Source organism: Pelodiscus sinensis, chromosome 27, assembly GCF_049634645.1.
Source record: "Pelodiscus sinensis isolate JC-2024 chromosome 27, ASM4963464v1, whole genome shotgun sequence".
Lineage (NCBI taxonomy): Eukaryota > Metazoa > Chordata > Testudines > Trionychidae > Pelodiscus > Pelodiscus sinensis.
This window is the reverse complement of record NC_134737.1, coordinates 5,259,663-5,287,157: the sequence shown is the minus strand read 5'-3', so window position 1 is coordinate 5,287,157 and position 27,495 is coordinate 5,259,663. Positions and strand designations below refer to the sequence as shown.

General features: G+C 45.3%; 1 protein-coding gene across 1 annotated transcript in view; it reads left to right on the top strand.

Annotated features, from left to right (window-relative positions):
- The window catches only part of CR1 (complement C3b/C4b receptor 1 (Knops blood group)), a 297,719-nt gene that overhangs the window by 70,732 nt on the left and 199,492 nt on the right, over positions 1–27,495 (top strand). Inside the window, exons 27-30 of the mRNA XM_075909850.1 lie at positions 74–156; positions 486–691; positions 2,057–2,209; positions 24,807–25,101. Coding sequence (XP_075765965.1) covers positions 74–156; positions 486–691; positions 2,057–2,209; positions 24,807–25,101 — 737 coding nt within the window. The remainder of the gene's footprint in view (positions 1–73; positions 157–485; positions 692–2,056; positions 2,210–24,806; positions 25,102–27,495) is intronic.

The window sequence follows — 27,495 nt, the reverse complement described above, 5'->3', positions numbered from 1 at the left end:
CCCATTCCATCTTTCTGGGCTGTTAACTAGTTCTTTGCTTACTTGACTGACAAACTTGAACCTTTTTTCTTAGGTACAGATTAATTGGAGCGACTTCTGCCCAATGTTATAAACGAAGTAAAACTGGTTGGAATGAGAGTGTTCCAGTTTGCCAAGGTGAATTCATTTAATGGCTCTAAACAGTTCATGTCTGGAAATGGTACAGCATAGCTGGTACGAAAGAGGAATCAGTATGTTTTCTTTTCATCCAAATAACAGTAAAACCTGAGGATGCGTTTAGGAGTAGGAGAGAGAAATGAAATCACACTGCAATTGGTGACTTACAGAATCAGAGCTTTAGCATTGGGCCCTCGTGGCACCTCTTGGCTATTGTATGTGTAATCTCTGCTGTTCACTAAGTCATGAGGCTTTCAAGAAGTCTTGGTAGTCAATAACTAGTAATTGAGTGCATCTATTCCTCTCAATGAACTGATTCCCTTCTGCACTTTCAGTTCAGTGTCCGAAGCCAAAGGTACAAAATGGAAATGTGGTCAATGCGCTGGATGACAAAATGTGGTACCATGTGACTGAAACCATTCCCTTCAAATGCTCTCCTGACTACCAGCTTTCAAACCATTCCCACCTGCCTGCAGCAGACAGATTTAATATTACTTGTTTAGCAGATGGCAACTGGACAGAGATACCACAGTGTGTAAGTATCATTGTCCAGTTGGCTTTCTTGATGCACCCTTTCCAATTTCTAATATAAAGAATAGTCATAGCCTTGATTTGATGAAGCAAAAACAACTTTGATCGGGCAGGGACAAGGGACATTGGTGTATCATATGGTGTTAAAACCTAGTTAGCTGGAAAACCCCCTCCACTTAAAAAGCTGCTTTTTTAATAGCAGCTGCTCCATGCAAAAAATACAACTTGGTGGGTAAACATCACAACAGAAGGAAGAAACTTCTGTTACAAAGCACTTTCATTTTTTTCTACCCAGCAAAGGGTGAGTGTATGACTGAACTCAGAACACTGAGTGCAAGGAGGGCTGGTTCCTGCCCACTGTCTTAATCTGTGGCAGTGGGTTCCTGTAGAACTGAATAGCATTTGAAGGCACACAGCATACTCCGGCTATGGGGCAGACACCTGTATCAGACTGCGTGAGGGCTCAGATCAGAATTCCCTTGAATTGTCCCCACCCTTGAGGGGAATGAACTTCGTTGCCCCCACACTAGTGCGCATGATGTATGACCCATCTCATTCCTATTGGTGCACACAAAGTTCATGTGGCATGAGTGGGCCCAAGGAGTTCTGAGTGTGGGAGGGGACTCAGGGCTGGGGTGCAAAGGCTCTGGTGGTGATGGGTTTGAGATTCAGAAGAGGGCACCATGCTCAGGGGTGGAGTTAGATGAGTTGGGATATAGGAGGGGGATGTGAGGCAGCCGGGCTGGAGTGCAGGAGGCGGGAGAGACCTTTTTGAGGGCTCTGGGGATGAGGGGTTTGAGATGTTAGATGGGGTGGGCTCTGGGGCGTGGATTGGGGTGTGATTATAGCCTCTGAGCTGGGCATGTGGGCTTTGGTATGGGGTTGAGGGGTTTGGGATTCAGGGAGTAGCTCAGGTTTGGGGAGACGTAAGCTGGGTTGGGGCTTGGGCTTATGTGGGAAGCTCCTGGTCAGTGGTGCTAAGGCAGGCTGCCTGGCACCTGTCAGTTCTGGGGCACCATAGCCCCTGCCTCGGGGCTGGATCTGCTGCACTGGCCACTTCCTAGCGGGCCTTGGCACAGCTGCCCAAGCCAGGGGGAGGACCCCTCCCCACAGGCCCCAGTACAGAACTGTTTTGGCCACAGCTGCTCCTTGTTGGGGCCAGCGGGGGAAGGATGCTTCCCTTCCCCCTCCCCTGTGTCCCCCAGCAGTGACAGCTTCTGGGCTTTGGGAGGGGCATCTTGCCCTACTGATGCCCTGAGTCGCTGTGCAGGGCTTGGCAGGAACTTAGGCTCATTCTCAAAGGAGCAAGCATCCTTGAGGGAGTCATCCTTGCCATCTGCAGCATAAGCATGTCCCCTCTGTTCTACAGGAAAAGCGAAGCACTACTGATGCATGCAAGCTGGTTCCGAAGAGAGAAGAGTTTATGGAGTGTGATGTGCCTCTGGAGCATCTGAAAATGCTGCTGCAAGTGCAGAAACTCTACCTGGAGATTGAGAAACTGATGCACGAACCAAAGTCAGACTGAGTAGCTGAGACCTGTGATCCATAGTGTGATACTGTCTCCCTTTTGGGTGCAGTTCATATAATTACACTACAAAAGGATGATTCTTACTGATTTCATAAAACTTGCTAATGTAGCAATAACTCTGAATAGGCGGTAAATAGAGATTAGATCTTCTTCTTGGGTATTGGTTTTCAGGGGAGGGAGGTTCTTTCCATTTAAATTTCACAAATTTGTATTTCCACAGATACCCTAGGAATTTCTGGCCCTTGTTGGGATTATTGTAAAGGACTGAAATCAAATTTTGTTTTACTTAGTTAATGAAATAGCTTGGTAGCTGATCAGTTGATACACTCTACAGATCCTATGCAAAAAGGAATATAAGACTAAGTTCAGCTTTCAATGTATGCAGCAGTTGCAGGATGTGAAGAATGTTAATGCACCAAAACATTCCCATTCACCACTTTGAATTTGTATTTAACTGCTCAGTTCCCACACATGCTAAGAGTAGTGATAATAAAATGCTTGTTCTACTTCCAAAACAGAAGTCAGGAAAGCCTATTCTCTCCCTTGTCCAGTCAATTATAAAGTCAGCAGGATATTTGCTTTTAGGGGGACAACTTTCCCAAACTAAGCTATTTATGGAATCCTTTATCACCTGTGGCACTTCTGTAGCTGTCCTCTGACACACCAGGAATAGCTGACAGAGGGCTAAAGTGTAGAGAAGCAATCAGTTGAGCCTTTCCCCCATTATTCAGTAAATGATAGTGGTGTTCTAACCTATACTTTTGTGATTAAGCAATTTTTCTGCCCTTAGGGGCTACAATAAAATAGTTGATTTTTTTTGTTTTGTTTTGTTTTTTTGTTCTGCTGGTTCTTTGTTCTCATAACTGTCCCTTTGGTTGTAAAGTGGGAAGAGTTCTCAGTGGAACAAATGCCTTCTCCTGCAGCCCAGTGAGTAATTTGAGTGCTTGGAAATGGACCCTTCCCCTCACACCTAAAGTGATTGGGGGTTGAATTAAACTGGCAAGGTAGTGGAAGGAAAGCTTGCCCTATGGCATAAAAGGGGTGTATAAGTTTCTAGCATTTCTGATTACTGTTATGGAGGGAGACCTCACCAAATAGCTATATTCATGCCAGGATGGATACAAATCAATGGGTTTTTTCAAAAACAATGATTTAGACAGTTTCTTTTAAAAATCAAACACTTAAATGAGTGGTTTTTAAAATAAGAAACTAATTTCATCACAAATATGCAACTGTCTCATAAAAATGAATTAATGGTTTTAGTCTGTCCAGCCTAACTGCCAGCTCTTGCTTTTTGAAAGTTTTGGGTGTTTAATTTAATTCTCAAATAATTTTACTAAGATGTTTTGCTTAGCAAGATTAAGCGGGCTAGGATTTTTTCCTGTACTTATGGGATGGCTAGCCTTTGCCAAGCATGGCAGACTTAAGATATTGTTTTAGACAGACAATATATAGTAAAGCCAGAGGCAATGCAGAAGAGAACAGTGGAGTGGATTGGAAAGAAAAGGAGAAAACATTCAGTGCACCCACAACTTCCTGTACTCCCCAACTCCTGTATGTCATCTCTTCTAGGTGTAGTCCCTAGCTGGAAATATTTTGTAGAAATTCATTGCCTGAGTGGAAAAAGTATTGGGTGCATCTACACTACACCCATAGCTAGCAATAAGTGATGCAAACTGGGCAGCTTATTTTCAGTGTTTCAAAGTAGCTTATTTTAAAACTTGGCCCTGTCTAAACACCACCAAACTTCAAAATAAACTGTGCTATTCAGAAATGTTCCTTAATATGCAAGAGGTCCTATCCATTTGCTGGATCAGGAAGAAAGCTCTGAGGCTGTTAACAAAAACAAGCTATTTATCCAGAAATACTTTTTGTCCATCCCTAGAGACTCCACTTTGAATGGTATATGTACCTCTGCAGAGGGCTGGCTTCAAAAGTAATAGACTAACTTCCCCTTCCTTATAGAAAAGGTGCATGCAGTGCAGACAACTGTATTTTAATAAAATGGTCCTCAAAGTTATTAACCCTAATTCAATAAGATTTAACTAATTCAGTAAAAAGTCTCAGCAGGGCAGACTTCTGTAATTTTAAAACTCAGTAGTCCTGTGGCACCTGAGAGTCCAAGAAATGCATTGTAGTGTGAGTTGCTCAGGGTTGAATTGAAATGGCAAGGTAGTCCAAGGGAAGCTTGCCCTGGGCAATGCAGGGGCTATGTCAGTTTCTAGCACTTTTTAACCACTGTTGATGACTCAGGTTGCCTCACCAATTATGTACATTTCTGGGGTTACAGCAGGGATGAATTTGGCCAATAGGATCAGTAGGAAAGAAGGATGGTAAATGCCTGGTTGGACATGGTTACTGTGGTAGAGGCTTTGATCAGGGAGGGTTGGCATAGGGTTGCTCTGAGAACAATGTCACTTGTGATTGTCCCCAGGCCAGCAATGGAACAGTGCTGCAGTCTCCTCCCCAGATAAACCTAACTCCATAAATCTAGGTGCAGCCAGTGGGAAAAGAGCAACAGAGAAATAACATGCAGACTCAAACTTCCCCCACCTGCGAAGGCTATCTCATTGAACCAATGAGGACTACCTAGGTCAGTGGGGCAGAGCTTGACTTGCTGTTGGATGAGATGGTGGTGCCACGGAGTGCCAAGCAATTTAAATCTACACCAGGGATGCTTAGGAGCTCATCTGGTAAGGAATATTAATTCAGTGCACCCAAGATGCACACCTGGCTGCCTGGGTCCCACTTGTACCATGCAGCATTGCATTGCAAAACCTGTGCATACCAAAACAGCAGTCTCTCTGCTTGCTGACTGAGTTCAGTTTGACCCTCCATAGCCTCTAATTCTACTCCCTGCTGCTTTCCTGTGCTACCATACATGGAGGTAGGCAATGTGATTTTTTTCTGTCCACCTCTACCACTAGAGGCCACTTTGTAACCATCATTTCATGCACTAACTACCAAACTATTCTGGGGCCACTCCTGTCTGTCTTCCTCATAGAAGTGATATTTCACTCCAAGTACCTCCTGTACTAATTTGCATGTGCCCCATGTGGTGAAACAGCTGGGTGTTCCTGTTAGTTGTTTGCCACTGTTAACTCTTTCCTAATGGTTCACTGCTATCTGTGATATCAATGGAATAGATTGAATGTACCTGACATTCAGGGATGTATGGTTGTGCGAGCTAGGCACAGGTTTGGTAGTATAAACAGCACACGTTAACCAAACTGGAGGTCCAGAATGGCAGCATTGTGAATATTATCAAAAATCTCACCTCTTTGCTTAGTGACTTACATCATGTACACCAAGAGCCTGTTCCAGCCCCACGGAGTTTTACTATCTGATGGCTATTTATCCAGCATTCATTATGGCAGCAACTAGCCATTAGGTGAAGATCTGAACTCAGGCTGAAGCAGAACAGATGTTGAGGTGACATGTTAATTGCTACTGAAGTATTCCATGATCAGGCATGGAGAGGGAAGTTTTATTCATTCTTAGCTCAAGTATGTTATGGGAGCAGTGCTGCAAGTTTTTCCACTCTGCCACCGCCACCATGTTCTAAATCCTGATTCTTAGGAACTAACTTTGAGTTGGCAGCTCCTGGTTTCAGCTGGGATTTCCAGATATGGTTTTTCTTTGTGTTTTCCAAATTGAAACTTCCTGTAAAACAACACAAACGTTACTGGAATTTATGTTGCTCTTTTCACATTTGCAGGGTAGTTCTATTATGAAACTCAGGATAGTCTCTGCTCTGGTTAAAGTCGAAAAACAGAAAGTTAGAAATGTGTTGCTGTTTCCCATCTGCTCAGTGCTGATAACAAATGAATTCATACTTCCTGCTGTGCCTGTTCAGAGAACTGAGTTGGAAAACATTGCATGGCTTTCTGAAACAGACACCTCTGCTTCCCACTCTAGAGGTTTGAGTGAAAAAGGCAGGGGCCCACAAAAGACTTTAAAATACCCTGCCCCTAAAGACTTCTGTTTACAAACTCCCCAAGGTCACAAATTTCCTGATCTTGGTTGGTTTATTGCCACTACCTAAATGCAAAAAAAACATTTGAGAACCCAGGAAGATGCATTTTGGAATTTCTTCCTGTGGGGTACCCTCAAGCTTTTAAATTCTTCCTTTGGAGAGAGCTTTAAAAGGAACCTGTAATTGCTTAATAGCTGACCTTATAGTTTTAGACACATGCATACAGAACTTTCTGCCTTCTAGGACAAAGGAATCAAATCATGGTCTTAAATGACTGTTTTTATTAGCCATTAGACACAGCCATAGAGAAGCTGACATCTTTGACAATGAATACCTCATCTGAGTGCCTATAGGCAGGGACAGATTCCTGATTGTGTGTGTCAGCTGCTCTAGGAGAATTAAAAAGAAGCAGCAGGTTCTGGTCTGCAAAGCCTCTCCTACTCTGGAAGAAAGCTTTATTTCAGACATTGTGGCTTATTGTAGTCAAATCCAGAAAAATGAGTTTTAAATTGGAAAAAAAAAGCCCACAGAAAAACTCACTTCCTAGTAGCTTGCTTAAGGGATGGCTATTGTCTTAAGTATTGTCAAAGGTGAAGGGAAAACAGCGATTCAAACACCAGAGTCATTCACTTGTGCTAATTCTAACTACTTTCTTGTGTAGTTTGGCCAGATGTACACTAGGGAAGAAAGTGGAACTAAGATATGCAACTCCAGCTACATGAATAGCATAGCTGGAGATGACATACCTTTGTTTGAATTTCTGCAGCATCCTCATTGCAGTGGGAGAAACTCTCCTATCAACTTACCTTACTCTTGCAACCTGGTGGAGTACAAGAATTGATGGGTGTGCAATCAGCAGTCAATTTAGCGGAAGCTTTCTAGACCCACTAAATCGAACTTGGGAGATCGATCTCAAGGCCTTAGAGTACAAGGTTATGTCTTAAAGAGCCACTCGTAGCACTGAAAAGACTGTTATGGGAACAGTGAATAAGATATTCTGGCTTTAGTCCCCTGAGTCAGGGGCCTTTAGGAACAGTATTATGAACAAAGGAATGAAACAGAGCTCTACCTGGGAAGGGGAAAGATAAAAGCAGAGCTATCAAAGCGGTTGAAGTGATTGAGTGCCAGTGATGATGCACACCAGCTAAATGTTCTGGTGAGTAGTAGTAGCAGGTTTGTGATTGCCTGTCTGTGCCTGCTTTGGAGGTTTATGGGTTTTCCATGTCCTCACTGGGAGAGTAATAAGGAAATTTTGTTCTGACTTTTTGTAAAGTAATATTTCAGGTGCTGTTGGGGAATTTGTGACTTGCACCAGTGTATGCTGAGCAATGCCAGCTGGGGTAAACCCCTTCCAAACTCCACTTTCATAAAAAATCTGAGTATCTTACAGCAATCAGGAATTTTGCCACTGACATTAATGTGAGTAGGACTGAAATGAGTTACTAAGTGCTATGCCTTCAGTTGCTGTCTGTGGAAAATGAGGTTGCTGGTCACCTCTCAGCATCTGCCCCTTCATTGGCATTTATTTGTCACCTTTTCTTCTGACACTTCAGCAAACTCTTCCCAGCATACCGTTTTGCTAATGTTTATATCAAATAAAAGTGCTTCAAATGCTTAGGTTATGAATGCACATGGCAGAACTTTATCCTTATAACAGGATGCTTGAGAATCTACTAAAACAAGCCTATGCTCACTGCAGGGAGATAAATGGGGTTATGATAACTAGTTGCTCCTATGAATCTGTTCCCATCTATTATAGGGGAATATGGTTCCTGGCTTCTGCAAGTGTATGGTCCTTCCAGATTGCTGTGAAGCTTTTACTAGAGCTGCTCTCTCTGCTCTAGAGAAACTCTCAGAAGGAGCAAAATGAACTGCTAAAAACCTATCAGGTTCCTGGGGAAAGAGAGGCCTTTTACTGTCTATCTTTCTCACTACAATATATTTTAGTGAACTAATTTTCTAAGTTTAATTCTCCTTACAGATCTAATGAAAGATATTCAGCAGCATTTTCTACTGTTCAATCAATAGCACATTTAATTGTAATTTGACACTTTGGGGAGCCTTTTCCTCCTCCTGTGTCATCAGATGATGAGTCAACCAAGGAGCCGATACTGTCCTGATATAAAGATTTTCATGCTTACTCATTCCTGCCAGTTACTCAGTTTCCGTCTGCACTTACTGCCCAACATGGATGTGAAACCTTAGGGCCCAATTATTACCTTCTGAGACAGAGCCACATAGTGATGTAATACCTGAGTCTGGGCAACTGGTATCACTAAGTCCCATTCATCTGTGTGTGTCAGTCCATAGATCTGACAGCTCTGTGTTGTAGGAGTATTTGCAGAGTGTTACACGGTCAGCCCCTGACTCGGGGTCGACCCCTGACTCGGGGTTGACCCTGCCCCTTTTCTGCTTTTCCATGTCTGCAAGATCCTTGCCCACCATTAGGTGGCTCGGGAAGTTCCTGTGCCTCCCGGGAGGGAAGGGGGACTTGGGCTCTTCCTCTCTCCAGGTCCCAGCCCAGGATCCTAAGAACAGGTGTAACTGACGCCTTGTTCGGCTGAGTGGGGCCAATGCGGCAACTCACCACTCCTCGGGTCTCCTAGGTCCCATCCTGGGCTTCTTCCTTCCCTCGGGTTGTCCTCAGTCCGGGACCCGTTGTTGCCGGGCCTCACGGCGGCTCCTGCACGGTTCGAGCTGGTCTGCACTGCCAACTGGCCCCGTCCATCTAGCGGCCTGGCCTCACCGCCCCCGGGTCTCCTGGTTGCTCTTGCTCAGCCCGAGCTGGCCAGCACTGCCAATCCCTGACACCCAGCTGACCTCTACCCGTGTTCCCCCTTGCTGGGGCAGGAGCCATTCCCTTTTAAAGCTGGCACCCGTTTCCCGGGACATTGGCGCATGCACTTCACGGCCCCTCTCCCCTCCTCCCGACACGCCGACCAGGGAGACTCCTGCGCCTGCAGCATCTGGTGCATCCTGCAGCACCAGGGCCGCATGCTGCTCGGGTGCAGGACGCGGGCCTTAACCCTTCAGCCCCCACTGCCCCGTCACACAGGAGCATGGACATGTGGCTGGACCTCTGCTGCACTTTGCTTATTCCCAGCTTCTTGGACACAAACATGGCTCTGAAAGATAGGGCAGTCAGAAGGCTTCTCTAACCTGCACTGAGGCTGAATCATTTTTAGATGGTCCCAGAATGAAGGAGGTACAAAAGTGGTATTTGTATGGGGATGAATTAGTCCTCCTTGTTCTCATAAAGGGAAACCACAGGCATGTGACCTTCAGAGCAAGCACTAGTAGCCTCAGCTACATCTGTTTCTCTCCCCTAAATAGATTGTGTGCTTCCCAGCCTGTCTCACTTTGCCTGTTTGCAGTATGGAAAAGAATTGGGCTGAGTAATGAACTGTAGTTTCCAGCCTACTTCCTCCCAAGCTGACCCTGGTGTCCGCAGATGCAGTGACTTTATCAGCTTTCCTTCTAGTTTCACCTTTGCCAAAGGCAACACTGCAAAAGGGTGGATGTTGTTTTTCCATCACTGACCCCTACTAAATTAGATCATTCCATTTCTGAGTGTAGAAATGTTATATATGGCTTTCACTTCCCATGTCTCTGCCAAATGTCTGCTAAAGCTTGATTAAGAGCTACACTGAACAATAATATGGTGATCAGATGTCAAAATCTCAGCCCCCGACAACTGATTTTGTCAAAAGAACTTGGCTCTTCTTTAAACACCAAAGTAAAGGCCAGGTATTCAAAGGAGCTCTGCATCCAACATGCTGCACTTTTGAAAATAAAGCTTGAAGAGATTCAGTTCCTTTGAGGGAGGAGGTGGACAACCTCTGTCTTACACTGGTATGTACCCTATTGCTGCATCACCTGCCTTGTGTCCCACTGAAGCTGTAACCTCACCCAGTGACTGCCAGCTATGCCTTATCTGAGGCTACATGTGAGTTTATCTGGGTCAAGTCCTGTCTGAGCTAATCTTGAAGGATCTCTTGTGAACCTTAACTGTTGCAGGCCCATGCAAGTTGCCTGTGATTGTCCTAGAGCTGGAAAGTCAGAGGTAGGAGAGGGCAGAATTAAAACTGACCCAGGAAACAGGGAAAAGAAAGAACAAAGTGACACGGATTTGCAGGTGAAATGCACAATGAAGGAGCAGGAATGTGCCAGCTCATAGAGCAATTCTAGCATAGCCAAGCCCAAAGGCAGAGAGATTCCAACAGAATGAGGGGGACTGTGTGACAAAGGGGTACTGGAGGAGGTGGCCTGCCATCTCAGGAGAACACAGCCAAGCTGGGGAGGGAAAGGCGTCTTTCTGCTATCACGCTTAGAGAGGACACCGGTCGAATTGTTCAAAGTGGGTTTTACCCACTTAGGGTAGGGCAGGCTGCCTCTTGTTGTCACTTGTTGACTGTGTGTGTGTATGCTTCCAGTGTGCAGTCCCAGCTCTGTGTAGCTAGTGGACACAGCAGACCTCCATCAAACTGCCCAATAAAACTGCAGCCTGTTTCATGAACAAAGGCCCCTGGCCAGCTTTATTGTTGACAAAACATGGTCCTAGCACACCAGAGCAATGTCTACAGTTACACAAGTGCACAGATGCCCATAACAATGAATGGTGGGACTTTCTGTTCCCTCCTTATCCAGACAAAGACCCTTCTTTGTACATCAATTCCAACAAGTTACATATTGCCCCTCTGATGTGGTTAGCTCCCAGCCTTTTATTTGTACAAGCTGGTTTGATCAAAATACCTCTGTCCATCAGTGTTTTCCTGACCTCCGCTCCAGGAAAGATCAACATAGAATCATAGAATACTAGGTCTGGAAGGGACCTCAAGAGGTCATCGAGTCCAGTCCCCTGTCCTCATGGCAGGACCAAATACTGTCGAGACCATCCCTGATAGACATTTATCTAACCTATTCTAAAAACATATTCCTGTCCGCTGTGGGGAGCATGTTGTGTTGGGCTTAAACACATTCTGTGAATCGTTTCATAGTGTTAATTGTTATGGGTTTTATATACTATGATGATGCCTTTGTGAAACCAAAATGGAGCCCAGGAACTGTGACCATAAACTCCATTTTGTAATTGGACCAGCCACAAAGGGCCTTTGGGTCAGGGCTGTGTCAGTTGGAACCAGATCAATCCGGTTTTTCCCTCCAGAAAACATCCTGAGGGTTCCATCTCCTCAGAGTTGTTTTCCCCCCAAAGACTCTCTCTAAGGCTCTGTGCAGCCTCAGTGGCTGCTGCCCATCCCAGTGACTGTATGTTGGGCCTGAGTTCACATGCAGCAATTAGCTGATTGGTTCTGCAGGCCACTCAGATGATTGCTTTGGGGCACATTTGCCCAAAGGTTGTAGGTCTCAGGCTTCATGCTGCTTAAACACATCCCGCACATAGCAACGTAAAGGGGCCTTTTGATTTAGGAATCTTTTCTATCTCCTTTGTCTTTGTTCTGGCCAAGAGGGATAGTTTGGGACTGGGCTTCATGCCCTGTTGTGGTCACACTGGCACTGTTTTCATGAGGGATGCTTATTGTTTTGCTGTGTTAGCTCATTTTTTTAATTATTTTTTTGTTTGTCTCCTTTTCCTCAAAATCTGTCATTGAATCCCTTCAATACACTTACCTAAGCTGCTTCTGATTTTTTATCTGTCATCCTTCTTATCAGCACTACACTGGGGCAGGGTATCCATAGAAAAGTAACCTTCAGAGGGTAGCCGAGTTAGTCTGTACAGGATAAACTTAAAAAACAACAAATAATCTGATAGTACCTTATAGACTAACAAAACATGTAGATGGTATCATGAGCTTTCATGGGCACAGCCCACGACTAGCTACCCTAGAAAGATAGTTATTCACCAGTGAAAAGATATAGGTAGAGGTTGGCCTAACATCTCTCTACGACAGGTGTTATCTTTCCCTCATTCCCAATTCAATTTCCCTTGTTTCCTGCTCCTTTGATGTAACCCCTTAGCAAGAGTCACTAGCCTTGCAAAGTTGTTTATCTTAGGATTTCCCTGGGAATGGTGGCAATTGCAGGGGAAGCTATATGTTCAGGAAGCTATATGCAAGAGAGGCAGAAAGGGAGGGAAGTTGTAAGCAGAGCTATGAGAAGTTGCTGAAAAGGAGAGCGTTTTTACCACAAGATGTGCTTGGAAATCATGAGAAACATCCTTCTGTTTGGACTTTGTTCAGGGAAAGCAGTTGATGTACATTCTTTGCAAACAGGATTTCGCTGAAGATATAGCCAACTGGTATCAGTTTCCCCACCTAAGATAAATCACCTTGCAAGACTAGTGACTCTGGCTAACGAATAAAACTATATTTGCATAATCACAGAGAGCTGCCTGCAGATGAGGTCAGGATTAGCAGTACTTCAGGCAACGCAAATGGCATCTCTAATTAATGAGAACTAATTTACTTAAGTCTTCTATTTTTACCAAGAGCTTGAACATGAGCTTCAACTGGCATAAAAGATAGCAAAATGCTGTTTCTTCTCAGAGCAGGAGAAACTAGAATTTCACAATTTAAGCAACAAGTGGCTTTTAATCTTTGTTGGATAGTGTTGGTTACAGGGAGGGCAGGGTGGGGGAGAGAAAAGATCTAACCAGAGGCAAGTACAGGAAGGCATAGTACAAACATCCCTCACCCAGCTTGGTCCCAACCTTCAAGGCTCTGCCATTCTTGGCAGGCGCTCCCTCATGGCTGCGTCAGTGCTCTTTAATTCTATCCAGCATACCATTCTATTTAGCAAGTACTCCCTCTTTTCTCTCCCCACATCAAGCAAATAACATAATTCTTTCTTACCAGCAGGAGTCTGGCCTATTTCAGTCCTGGATCTCTTCTCTGGAGAAACTACCAGCCCTGTGGAATTTTGCGGTGTTCTGGTGCACTATATAAATGGGGACTAGTATGCCTTTTTTTGTGTTTTTTGGAGGTGGGGAAATTGGCTCCAGACTTTAAAAAAAATGTAAGGAAAATACTGTAATCTACTGTGTCTATGAGTACTTTGAGTCCATAATGTCAGTGTTAATTGTACCATTGAAATAGTTTGGTTGTAGTTTATGAAATTGGCCAACAGATTAACATGCCCGTGATGTAGCTACAATGTGCTTCATATCTATTAAATGAATGTAGTCCTTGATGTATAAAAGTATCTCTCTGAGGATGGACATGAATGTGGGATTTCAGAGCTAGCCTTTCAGGCTAATTTGAGGCTCCAAAAGGACTCTGCAGAGTCACTGGCAGCTTCTTTTGGGGCATTTTTACTGTAGATTTCCCTACTTGTTTTAGCAACACAGAAAGGGCTAGTGCATCACTCTCTTATGAGCTTTCTTGGGAATATAGTCAGTTTTATTGGATAATACTTGTTACAGAAAGGAATAGTGCCCCTCTGACTCTGAGGCATAAAGGTCATGTATGAACATAGAAAAAAACCCTCTCTAAGTGGGGTTTTGTTAGAACTGATTGTGGTTTATGTCTGGTTTGGTTGGTTTCTGCTCTGCCGCTAAGTGAAGCCAACCAAACCAGATGTATATATCTGATAGGGTAGCTTAACTACTTCCCTTGAGCTCCCTCCCTGATTTTGGTCAGCACAACCACTTTGTCTCTCTTCCCTCTTTGAAGCCTGGTGTATCCATGGCTCAGGATAGATGTGAGCAGGAGGTGCAGCTGAACTAGTGTTGAATGTGGTTAGCTGTAAGTATAAATGGGTCAAATTGTGTTAGGTATCATTCCACAGACTGTGGTTGCTGTCAGCCTTAAGTAGCTTTCCTGTAGCAGCCCTGGCTAGAGAGTAACACCAGTTCCCTTTGCAAGGCTTCCTGCTCTTCCTTTATAGCCTGGCTGGGCATCAACCCACATAGCCTTAGGCTGTTGGAGGAGGTTCTCAGGACCCAACTGCATGACACCATGGGGTGGGGTGTGACAGGGCTTCCAATCTCCTCGCTATAGTTCTCTAGCTTCCTGTGCTAAGGGAACAAAATAAATGAGATAAGGACTTGACTGAAGGGAAATAAAAACCAAGCAAGTGCCTCTGTTGGGGGAGAGGGAGGGTAGGACTAGCCAGATCATCTGAGTAATTCCCATGTCTCAGTTGACAACACCCTAATTCAGAACTCTCAATACAGAGTTCAAACTTTGGGCATGGTCTGGCAGGCATGGCTATTTGCTGCAGATGCTTTCCAAGTAGCATGAGTTATCACTGTTCTGTTGCACAAGCCAGGGAAGGTCAGATTTGCTTTGCATAGTCTGTACTGGAGTGAAGAGCACCACAAACCTTGGTTTACATGATCTGCATTAACATGAACAACACTTCTCTCTATGGTCTGTGCTGTCATCTGTGGCATTCTTGGTCTTTGGGTCTTTATGTTTCATTCCTTCTCCTCCGCACACACATACATCCAGTAATACAGGGGGCTGTTAATCAATGGGGATATCATTCTCATTTTCAATGGTGTGTCTTTGATGGGCATCCAGGCCCTGGCTGCAGTCAATGAGAGCACAATCCTGCAGGATGCTCACTGTCCTCTGCTTCTATAAGGCGCTCAGTGCCTTGCAAAGTTGAACCCTAAGTCTCCCACTACAAGACATCCTTGAGACTGACAGGCCCAAAATGTTAACTCCTAACTAACAACCTTTTTAAAAAGTCTTGCTGAGGGTCCTGAAAACTCTCTGACACAAGACCTGCAGCATTATTGAAATCCCAGCTCCCTCATGGGGCAGAGTATGCACAAGGACTGTAGAAAGGCAGGTGTGCATGCTATCACATGTGTGTTTGAGTGAGATGCTGCATGATTCTTTGTGCTGGCTCAGAAAGCGACAATTACTGTTTCATAAATTCTTTCCTCTCTTCTCCTTTCACATTCTATTTTGAGGACAGTACAGCAACTTTAGGATCCCAACAGCTATATAAAAGCCACTTTCATTTCTCCATCTGTAAAATGGGAGTAGTTGTTCCTATGACCTTTTAAAAGTGCTTAGCACTCTACTGAGAAGAGGTGCTGTATAAAAAGCTGGGTATGGTTCTGGAATTAGGAATAAATAATGAGGCTATTTGACCAACACTCCCTTTCTAATAGAGACCGTTTTCAATAGTTTGAATATTTGTGCACATTGTAATCATTTATCTCCATAGCAGAAAAATGACATTTCTGACACGTGACTTCTGAGCAGTATGAGGTGAGATAGTTCTTCATGATTGGAAATAGGCTTGCATGAAGAAGCTTACAGCCTCTATTATTTTAATCACTATTGTCCCCAGTAAGTGCATCTTGAAGAGCTCCAAATGTATTTCTTGTCTCTTATAGAATGTTTGTCCTGCATCTTGAATACTGTGTACAGATGTGGTCTCCTCACCTCAAAAAATATATTTTGGCCTTGGAAAGGGTTCAGAAAAGGGCAACTAAAATGATTAGGGATTTGGAACGGGTCCCATATGAGGAGAGATTAAAGCGACTGGGACTTTTCAGTTTAGAAAAGAGGAGACTGAGGGAGGATATGATAGAACTATATAAAATCATGAGTGGTGTAGAGAGAGTCGATAAAGAAAAATTATTTATTAGTTCCCTAAATAGAAGAACTAGAGGACACCAAATGAAATTAATGGGTAGCAGGTTTAAAACTAATAAAAGAAAGTTATTCTTCACACAGCGTGTAGTCAACCTGTGGAACTCCTTGCCAAAGCAGGCTGTGACAGCTAGGACTATAATAGGGTATGTCTACACTACAGCGCTAGTTCGAACTAACTTAGTTCGAATTAGTTAATTCGAACTAAGCTAGTTCGAACTAACGCGTCTAGAACTAAAAACTAGTTCGAACTAGCGTTTTGCTAGTTCGAACTAGCAAGTCCACATTGAGTGGACTCTGAACAGGGCTTAAGGATGGCCGGAAGCAGTGCTGGCAGGGCATAAAAGGAGGACTTAGAGCATGGAGATGCTGTCTCAGGCTAGCCGAGGGCTGCGCTTAAAGGGTCCCGACCCCCACCCCGGACACACAGTTCTAAGGGGTGCCCCGCTTGCAAAGAAGTTCTGGCTTGGAGTGCCCTGAGTGCCCACACTGGGCACATCACACCACTCGGCCATCAGCCCAGCTGCACTTGCCGCAGGCTGCCATCTGGGGAGAGGGAGTAATTGGGGGGCTGCAGGAGAGCTTCCAGCCCCAGAAGCCCGCAGAGCCAGCCCAGTCCTCCCCATCGGGGGCTCGTACCCCATTCCTCCCTCACCTCCTTCCACTTACCCTTCCTTAGCCCCCCTTCTTATTGATGTACAAAATAAAGATAACGTTTCTTCCAACATTGACTCTGTCTTTATTGAAAAAAAACTGGGGGAGACTGGGAAAAGGAGGTGGGAGAGGGGAAGAGAAAGGCTGGGAGAGGGGAGGGCAACTAACATGATCAGGGGTTGGGAACAGGTCCCAGATGAAGAGAGGCTACAGAGACTGGGACTGTTCAGCTTAGAAAAGAGGAGACGGAGGGGGACAGGATAGAGGTCTCTAAAAGCAGGGGTTGGGTGGAGAGGGTGCATTCGGAAAAGTTCTTCCTGAGTTCCCATCAAGAAGGACTAGAGGACACCAAAGGAAAGGAATGGGTAGCAGGCTTGAAACTAGTAAGAGAAAGTTGTTGTTGTTGTTGACAAAGCAAATAGTTAACCTGTGGAACTCCTTGCTGCAGGAGGCTGTGAAGGCTAGAACTAGAACAGAGTTGAAAGGGAAGTGAGATCAAGTGATGGAGGTTGGGTCCATGGAGTCCTATTAGCCAGAGGGTAGGAGTGGTGTCCCTGCCCAAAGTTTGTGGAAGGCTGGAGAGGGATGGCACGAGACAAATGGCTTGGTCACTGTCTTCGGTCCATCCCCTCCAGGGTTCCTAGGGTTGGCCGCTGTTGGCAGACAGGCTACTGGGCTAGATGGACCTTTGGTCTGACCCAGGACGGCCATTGTAAGCTCAGGGCTCAGTGTCGGGGGTCTCAGTGGACCCCCCTGATTTTCATGCACACCTGGTCCTGGGTGGCCAGGCTGGCAGCTCTCCTGCCCTAGACGGCCACTTTCCTGTGCCTAGTGCGGAGATCGTGGACGAGGTCCACGATGTCCGCACTAGCCCAGGAAGGTGCCCGCCTCTTGCGGTCCAGGGCAAACTCCCGGGAGCCGCCAGCCTGGTCCCGGCAAGAGGGGGTGGGCTGGGGGGCATCGGGTGGGTGGCTCTGTGCCGTGCCAGGTGCAGGGTCTGCTAGCTGGGTGCTGGCAGGCTTGCACCTGGCACGGGCACCGTAGCCAGCCCGTGCCCCTTTAAGGGGTCCGGGGCTGGGAGGGGGGCATAGAGTTTCCCTGGTGTTGGCCAGAGTGGCCACCAGGGAAACCTGGGGAGGGCTAGCCTCCCACTAGTTCGAACTAAAGGGCTACACAGCCCTTAGTTCGAACTAGCTAGTTCGAACTAGGCGTTAGTCCTCGTAAAATGAGGTTTTCCTAGTTCGAACTAAGCGCTCCGCTAGTTCGATTCAAATTCGAACTAGCGGAGCGCTAGTGTAGCACCTATTAAAGTTAGTTCGAACTAACGTCCGTTAGTTCGAACTAACTTTGTAGTGTAGACATACCCATAGAGTTTAAAGAGAAGCTAGATTTCATGGAGGTTAGGTCCATAAAAGGCTATTAGCCAGGGGATAAAATGATGTCCTTGGCCTCTGTTTGTCAGAGGCTGGAGAGGGATGACAGGAGACAAATGGCTTGATCATTGTCTTCAATCCACCCTCTCTGGGGCACCTAGTGCTGGCCACTGTCGGCAGACAGGATACTGGGCTAGATGGACCTTTGGTCTGACCCAGTACGGCCGTTCTTATGTTCAGTCACACCCAGTGGTGTTGGAACAGTTTTCTTAAAGGCAGTGCTGTAAGCCATTGAACAAAACTGTATGTTGGAAACTACATCAAGCCAGGGCTGCCATCACCTCCCTCATTTCAGAACGTGAGTCCCAACTTATCTCTTAACTGTGTTCCCTTCAGATTTCACATGCTAGGATCAGGCCAATGTAAATATATAGATTGGACACTCAGCAGAAAAAAACACTAATAAAGCAGGAAATTCATGTTTTGAAATCTGTATATAGCTTCCTTATCTTGGCAACTGTATGGAAGCAATGTCCTAATATAGCACAGAGCTGATTACCTGAATTCTCCTGTAGTTTTGTTTAGATCTAGTATTCCTCTTGTCCTATCCTATATTGTTACGTAAGGTACTTCACAACAGCTGTTGCTTTCCATTCTACAGGTGTCTCATGCCATTAGAATCTTGAATGTTACTGTATACATTGAGTACATTTTTTTAAAGATCCTTCCTAAAGAAAATTGCTGTGTATGGCACAATTTTGTGCTATTGCTATGAAAAAAATTTCACTCTGTGAATTATTTCTTCTGACTAAAAGAGTTTAATCAAAAATCTACATAGCACCCTCATTTCAAATTGAACCCTGTAACAGCATTTAAGTGTAGATGCTATTAGTAGAATGAAGTCTTTACTATGGTACAGGAATTCTTCTATTCGTCCAGAGCTCACTATACAGAAAACTTACAGCTTACATTGTGGCATACATTTATTCCACCCATTTCCTTTTTGTTTTGTACCTGGAATTTTCAGATTATTCACCTACTTTTTTTTATGACTTGTGGGGCTGGTATTTTATTTCTGTCCCTCATATGATTCTGCTGCTCATTGCAGTTAATCCTCCATTTTTAATAGGTCGAACAATTGATCAGTGCTTCATTACAGAGTTTGTTTCTTTAACCAAGAATTTTACTTCCTTAATTGATTTGGCTTGTGATTTGCAATATATTAGTAATAATGATAACAATCTATAATAGCTATGCTGCATTTACTGTCTGAAAATCTGAAAATGTGCATGCTAGTTAAAGAATGTCACCTCAAATTTTACAAGCAGATTAAGTATAGAGGTTCAGCTAGCGATATTACAATCATGAAAGATTTTAAATAGTGATTTATTCTTAAGGCTGGCCCTAGGTGTTTGGGTTTTTTGGTTTCCTACAAATGATGAGCAATAAATACAGCAAAGAGCAAAATTTGGTTGATTTGGTATACACACGCAGCCCAGGTACAGATTTACATCCCCTAGAAATTGGTTCCCAGGGCCACTGCCCTAATCACTCACTCCAGACCTTGGTCCAAAGTTTGATCAGTTCATCTATTTCCATCAGATGTTTGGTGTTTTAGCAAAATAGATACACTAGTAAAAATTCTAATGGGGATGGAGTTAACTGGTATGAGATTACTTCTAATAGTGTACCTTATTCCCTTGCTCATATGAGACTTGCTATGTTACTATAAGAACCTTTATTCTGATATAACTGAGCATATGTCTGCACTACCCATATTACAGCATTACAGCCTTGGCAGCACTGCCTCTGCTGTGCTATGTATGGTGTGGGCAATGTTTTCATGCTTTATCACTAGGGAAGAGCTTTGCCAGCATCCCCCCCCATATGAGGGGTGATAGCTTTATAGCCAGGAATGTGGCTCCCAGCAATAGAGTTTTATCTACACAGGCGCTTTTCAGTGCTAAAATTTTTGTCACTGGGTCAAGGGTGTTTTTTCACACTTCTGAATTACTAAAATGTTAGTGCTGAAACTGGCAGTGTAACATAGTCTGGGTCTGCACTATGGGGCTGCATGCGGATCTAACTAAAGTGGCCAAACTCTCTAATATAGACAAGCCCTAAGAATTTGATCCCAAACAGCTTCAGTGCCTATGGAATTCCAAGTATAAAGAAAGTATGGATTAGAATTAACACTACCTGGTCCTCAAAATGATTGTATGTTTTCTGCATGGAATTCGTCCTGAACTTTGTTGTGTTTAAAGCCCCCATTATCTCTCTCCACCCACACAGAGTGTCTTGCTTCCTTCATGTAACTGTGACAGGAATGTGAGAGGGCAGAGAGTGAACAGGGTACATATCTTTGTGGAAAGCTAAAAGCTATTTTAGCATCTCAGCATACATTTTCTCTAGGATGATGTAGTGCTGTGGTTCTCAGTTGAGGAATGCAGAAATCTTCTCAGGGAGGGACATAAACTCATGTAGATATTTGTCTAGTTTAATAACACATGACATAAAAAGCACTAGTGAAGTCAGCAGAAACTAAAATTTCATACAGAAAATGGCTTGTTTATACTACTTTATATATGATATACTGAAATGCAAATACAGTATTTTTATTCTCTAATTGATTTTACCATTATATGACAGTTAGGAAGTAAACAATTTTTCAAGACTAGTGTGTTAGGACGCTCTTGTATTTTATGTCTAGGTTTTTTAAGCAAGTAATTTTTAAATGAGGTGAAACTTGGAGTACACAAGACAAAAATCACTCCTGACAAGGGATTGTTGTATCTGGAAAGACTGAGAGACACTGATGTAGAAAGTGAGTATTCAGAGATGAAACAGAAATGTTTGGTCATAACCACTAAATGGTCACGCTCATACTAATAGGAAATGCTGCAACTAAAAGATAAGAGCAAGATTCTGTGCTACAGCTCATAAGAGGCATGGCACACGACACCTTCCAGGAAAAATGGATGTTAAGCCCCCTTTATATCTCCTAAATCCTGGGCTCTGAGGGCCTGTGAGGCCTTCTGTGTAGGTAGGTAGACCACTATGTGCTCAAACAGAACCCACCTGTTACTGGAATAGGTACTGCCCTTGCATAACTCTTTCATTGGCTTTCTCACTGAAGCTGCCAATAGGTTTTCCTGGAGTTAAGAATCCCCAAACATGAAGGCTACGGCTACATAGGCAAGATTTTGTGCAAATACTTTTAACTCAAGAGTTTTTGCATTAAAGTATTTGTGCAAGAGAGCATCTACACTGGCATGTGCTTTTGCGCAAGAGATATGCTTTTGCACAAAAGCATCCATGCCAGTGTAGATGCTCTCTTGTATAAGAAAGCTCCGATGGCCATTTTAGCCATTGGGCTTTCTTGCACAAGAAATTCATGTTGACTGTCTACACTGGCCTCTTGTGCAAGAACAGTTGTGCAAGAGGGCTTATTCCTGAGCGGGAGCATCACAGTTTTTGCACAAGAAGCACTGATTTCACACATTAGAACGTCAGTGTTCTTGCGCAAAAACTCCCTGCCAGTGTAGACAGGCAGCATGTTTTGGCACAAAAGCAGCTGCTTTTGCGCAAAATCATGCCAATGTAGACACAGCCGAAGTGTTCTGGCCACATCTTTTCATGCCTTTATCAGCACCCTCCACCAGCAGAGGCTGCATAAGGAGGTGGCTTTGGGGCTGCATATGCCAGCATATGCTTTCCCTACAATACCTCTGAAGACCACACACCTCTCACTGTAATCTTTATATGCTGCAGGAATGGCACAAGGTAGCCTGGAATCTGGCCTAATATGTCCAGCCTTACCCATTATATGTCAAGAGACCAATTCTGATTGCATTTCCCTGGGTGTAAATCCAGTGATAACGCCAATGAAAAATATGGAATAAATGAAACCTCATTGTTTCACTCCCTGAAGATGAGATCATCTCCTGACCCTAAGCAAGAAAGCTGAGCTCTTTATGAATTCAGGGTCTCCAAAGTTTTTGTTCATCAGGTTGTCATGCTAATTGCTGTTGATCATGCTCCTAGGCTTGGTAAAATGGAAAGCTAGTAGGCATTTCAAAAAAGAGTTCTGTTTGTGTCATTCTAGCTTTCATTTTTTCCCTCTTAATATCTGCGTGGACTATGTTTTCTTTGTTTTTTGTTTTTAATAAAGTCTGCTTATCTCTGGGGGAACATCTGGGCTGGACAAAGAAGTTTCCGAGCAGGATAAATCGTTGTCAGACTTTCATCAGAACAAACTTAAGTGCTGTTACCAAAGGCTGTGTCTAGATTGGGCAGTTTTTCCGGAAAATCAGCCGCTTTTCTGGAAAAACTTGCCAGCTGTCTACACTGGCCGCTTAAATTTCTGCAAAAGCACTGACTTCTTATTGTAAGAAATTAGTGCTTCTTGCGGAAATACTATTCTGGTCCCATTCAGGCAAAAGTCCTTTTGCGCAAAACTTTTGTGCAAAAGGGCCAGTGTAGACAGCTCAGATTTGTTTTCCGCAAAAAAGCCCCGATCGCAAAAATGGTGATCGGGGCTTATTTGTGGAAAAGAGTGTCTAGATTGGCACGCTTTTCTGCAAAAAGTGCTTTTGCAGAAAAGCGCCCGTGCCAATCTAGATGCTCTTTTCCGAAAATGCTTTTAACAGAAAACTCTTCCATTAAAAGCATTTCTGGAAAATCATGCCAGTCTAGACACAGCCCAGGAGACTTCATGCTGCCTGGCTCTCAGATGGAAAGAGCTTGTACTAGAAATTGCTCTCATGGCAAAGGCTTGTATTTTCAAGGCAGAAATGAACTATAGAAGTGAGGGGTAAATACCCCAAGTCTCTGGCTACATCTACACTGCACATTTATTTCAGAATTAGTTATTCTAGAATAGTTATTCTTAAATAATTTATTTAAAACTAGCACATCTATGCTGCAGGAAAGCCTCAAAATTAGTCCAACAGGCTTCCCTAATGTAGACATGCTATCTCGATTTAGAGCCCCAGGAGGAATAACATATATATACATACTTATAGATAGCTCAGGTGGGGGCTACAGCGATCAGACATTGTAGAGCATCCAAATTTGCAGGACAGGGGTGATATTGCCCTCTCTTGTCTGGATTGCCCCTGCTCATGGCACAACATGTATTTGGAATCATAAATCTGGATGGCTTGGAGGCCAGCCTCTGCACTGTGAGGCAAGTTGGGAAGAGAAGGATAACTGTGGGACACTAACTGTGCATAAAGCTTTTCAGGAGCAGCTTCACTTCACTGAACACCCTTTTCTGAGTTTGACAAAGCAGCTCTGGCTGGTACAAAAGAATGGTGGTACTGACCAACATGTGAGGCAGAATTTCAGGCTGATGAAGGCTACTTCCCCAGAGATGTGGGTGAAGTTCACAGAGCAGCTGCACAGAAAACAGTTTTGTGAGTTACCTCTTTGTCATGCACATATTTTGGTGCAATACAACATTTCCTTCAATCTTAATGACTCAACATGTGAATCGATTTTTACAGAGAATCATTTTCAGAAAAGGGAAACTAATAAACCTTGGCCAAATCCTGCAGTCTCTATTTAATACTTATGTCAGGATGGATATGTGTTGAACCATGTTGGATCAGAAACAAAACACAACAGTGTGGAATGGACCAGGTGTTATGGGATAATTTCCTCTTCTACTTGAGCCCCACCTTTGTCACAGAAAATATAGGAGATGCATTAGAATTCAGATGTCCAGGTTCCCTATCTAAACTGCCCCCTTCTGATTCTCTTGACTTACTGCAGTAACAGTGCCATCCAGCATGTTCTCAAAAGGAAAAAAAAAAAAAAGAAAAAAAAGAATAGAAGTGAATTAGGTACAAGTGAATAAGGTAGCGCAAACAATGTTTTTTGCATCTCTTGAAAGAAACAGTTCTGGTAAGGTCCAAGAAGGAGACTCCCAGTAGCAGAGGAAGGGAAGGCTGGTGTACTCAGAGATACAGACTGAAAGGGAAATCCAGGGAGGACTGGAACTGTTAGACTATGTCTACACTCGCAGCTTCTTGTGCAAGTACAGCCATTCTTGCGCAAGAATCTGCAGAGCGTCCACACTGCCCGCCCGCTCTTGCTCAAGTAAATTTACAGAGTGGTAAGAGGGGGCACCTTGCACAAGAGCGACACTCTTTTTTGACAGGAGTAAGCCCTCTTGCGCAAGAGCTCTTGCGGAAGGGGGCAGCGTGGACATTCAGCAGGGATTTCTTGTGCAAGAAAGCCCTATGGCTAAAATGCCCATCAGAGCTTTCTTCCGCAAGAAAGCGTCCACACTTCGGGTGCATCTAGACTGGCAAGATTTTGCGCAAAAGCAGCCACTTTTGTGCAAAAACTTTCCAGCTGTCTACACTGGCTGCTTGAATTTGCACAAGAGCACTGTCTTTGTAATGTACAAAATCAGTGCTTCTTTCATAAATGCTTTCATGCTCCCGCTCGGGAAAAAGCCCTCTTGAGCAAGAGGGCCAGTGTAGACAGGGAAGTACTGTTTTGCGCAAAAAAGCCCCGATGGCTAAAATGGCAATCGGGGCTTTCTTGCACAAAATTGCGTCTAGACTGGCCACGGATGCTTTTGTGTAAAAGCAAATATTTTAAGCAAAGGCACTTGCCAATCTAGACACGCTTTTGCGGAAATACTTTTAACGGAAAAAAATTTCCGTTAAAAGTATTTCTGCAAATCATGCCAGTCTAGATGCAACCTTCCATGGGCGGTCTTGCGCAAAAGCACAGCTCGCACATGGCAGTGTGGACGTTTTCTTGCATTCTTGCGCAAGAAGCCGCGAGGGTAGACGTAGACTTACAGTCTTACACCTGAATAACCAAAAGCAAGAAAGGATCAAAGCCACCGACTGTTCCCTTCGCAGCTGCCCCGCCTCTCTGTGTAATGTCCCACAGCAACACACATGCGGGGAAGGGGGGGAGTGAGCTGGTTCCCCTCCACGTGTGGGCTTGGGCAGGTTCCCACGCATCCCTGGACACGGGCTCACTGCTGATCCCCTGAGACAACCAATAACTCCGGATCCACCCCCCAGACAGTATGTGGATGCCCAGCAGGAACAAAAGCCCCGCCCCGGGACTCAGACCCCGCCTCCTCTTCTAGCCCCCCCCCCCGTCATTCGAGCCCTTCCCGGCTCCAGCCCCGCCCCCTTTCCTCGCCGTCACGCGAGTTGCGGGACCCCCCGGCCGCGGTGCGCACAGAAGCGGAGCGAGCGGTCATGGGCTCGGATCCGCGCTGCCCGCCCGGCGCCCGCGGGCTCCTGGCGCTGCTGCTGCTGCTGCCCCTGCCCGGGGCCCGCGGTGAGTCAGGGCGCGATGCCAGCAGGGCTCGGTGCGGGTAGCTGGGACCCGCAGGGCTGCGGAGCAGGCAGGTTCGCTTGGCCGCTAGCGCTGCTCTGGGGGAGACCAGCCCTGGGGCTGCGCCGAGCTGCTGCTCCGGCCGGGGAAGGGGCCGCCCCTTCGAGCGGTTCGCTCCTGGTGGGGGCGCGGCTGCAAAGGTGCTGCCCTGGGTAGCTGCGGGATCGAGGCCCCCTTCATCCTAGGGGCGAGACAGGTTAACTGGTTAACCCGCAGGCGGCACTCGGTTAACAGGTGGGGCCCCGCCCGGACAGGAGCTGCCCTCATCATCCAGAGCAGCCCGTCTGACCTGCCCACAGCCACGCTGGAGCAGGGACTGGGGGGTCCCGCAGGCAGGGACTGCTCTGGTTGGGCTGGAGCAGCCTCTGACTGCCCTGGGGGAGCCGCTCTGGCCCATCTCTGGCAGGGATGCCCCAGCCCAGCCAGGCCGAAACTCCCCTTTCCCCCCAGTTGCCTGTCTTGTTCAACTGGTTAAATGGGATTTTATATCCCTAGCTCATCTGAGGCTGGGCTGTGCTCTAGCTGTGCTGCTCTGCATTAGGTCCTTGTGTATCTCAGCTGCCAAATAGAAAAGGATAAACAGCTGGCTCTCCACGAATGATCCCTGCTCCAGCACCTGGATGTGTTGAAAGAAATCAGCACAGAGATGGTGGCTGAATGAGAAGAGAGGGTGGAATGAACAGCATCCGGTTCCATGACGTTAGAAGCAAAGGGAGGATGGTCCATGGGGCAATAGTTAAGGGGGCAGGTGGGATCAGAGGCTGTTTTTAGAGAATATTGGAGACCAGAGTTTGTTCACATTTGATGCTCATGAGATGGCTCTTTGCCAGGGGATTTCCTCTTGTGACTTGCACTCCAGACATGCTGATTGAGCCAAAGATTAGCCAGCTCTAAAACTGCTGTCGTCCTGACTGTTGTGCATAGGAATAGATTTAGGAATTCATAGTATGCCAGGACACGTCTTGCACTCTGTAGTCCCAAGAAATATTAAGGAAAATAACATGAGTAGGCTAGGACTTTAACAGGGTTCAAAAAGGAGCTAGAGAGATTCATGGAGGTTAGGGCCATCAATGGCTGTTAGCTCGGATGGGTAGGAATGGTGTCCCTGGTCTCTGTCTGTCTGGAAATGGTTGAAAGGGGACGGATCGTGTGAGGGTTACCTGCTGTGTTCCCTCCGTCTGTGGCAGAGGTCCCCAACCTTTTGGGGCCACTGGTTGCCCAGGAGGGTGCCCACACATCAGCTGCCCGAGGGCGGGGCTGCCCACGCACTTCGTACCCAGGGCTGGCGCCGCTCCTCTGCTGTGTGCCATGGGTCAGTGCTGCCCATATGCTATGCACCCAGGGGCGGGGTTGGCCCCAATCACTTGACGGGCGCACAGAAATGGCCCGGCAGGCACCGCGTTGGGGACCACTAGTCTGTGGCATTTGTCGGCAGACAGGATATTGGGCTAGATGGACCGTTGGTTTGACCCAGTTTGACCCATTCTTATGTCCTTATGAGTACAATTATTGATATTATTGTTTGTGTAAGCTCATAGACTCATAGACTTTAAGGTCAGAAGGGACCATTATGATCATCTAGTCTGACCCCCTGCACAACGCAGGCCACAGAATCTCACCCACCCCTCCTAGAATAATCCTCTCACCTATATCTCAGATATTGAAGCCTTCAAATACTTTGAAGACCACAAGATACAGAGAATCCTCCAGCTGTGATCTGTACCCCATGCTACAGAGGAAGGCAAAAAACCTCCAGGGTCTCTGCCAATCTACCCTGGAGGAAAATTCCTTCCCAACCCCAAATATGGCGATCACCTAAACCCTCAGCATGTGGGCAAGACTCACCAGCCAGACACCCAGAAAGTTCTCTATAGTAACTCCTATCATTCCTCCATTGACCTATTTCCCACTGATAATGAATGATCAATTAGTTACCAAGATCATGTTATCTCATCAAGCCATCCCCTTCATAAACCCATCTAGTTTAATCTTGAAACCAGATAGATCTTTTGCCCCCACTACTTCCCTTGGAAGGCCGTTCCAGAACTTCACTCCTCTAATGGTTAGAAACCTTCGTCTAATCTCAAGTCTAAACTTCCTACTAGCCAACTTATATCCATTTGTTCTTGTGTCCACATTGGTATTAAGCTTAAATAATTCCTCTCCCTCCCTGGTATTTATCCCTCTAATATATTTAAAGAGTGCAATCATGTCCCCCTTCAGCCTTCTTTTGGTTAAGGTAAACAAGCCAAGCTCCTTAAGTCTCCTTTCATAACTGCATTCTTCAGTGGTACTTTCACTTGTATGTTAGGAGGCAGAGTTTTGAAATATTTGTAG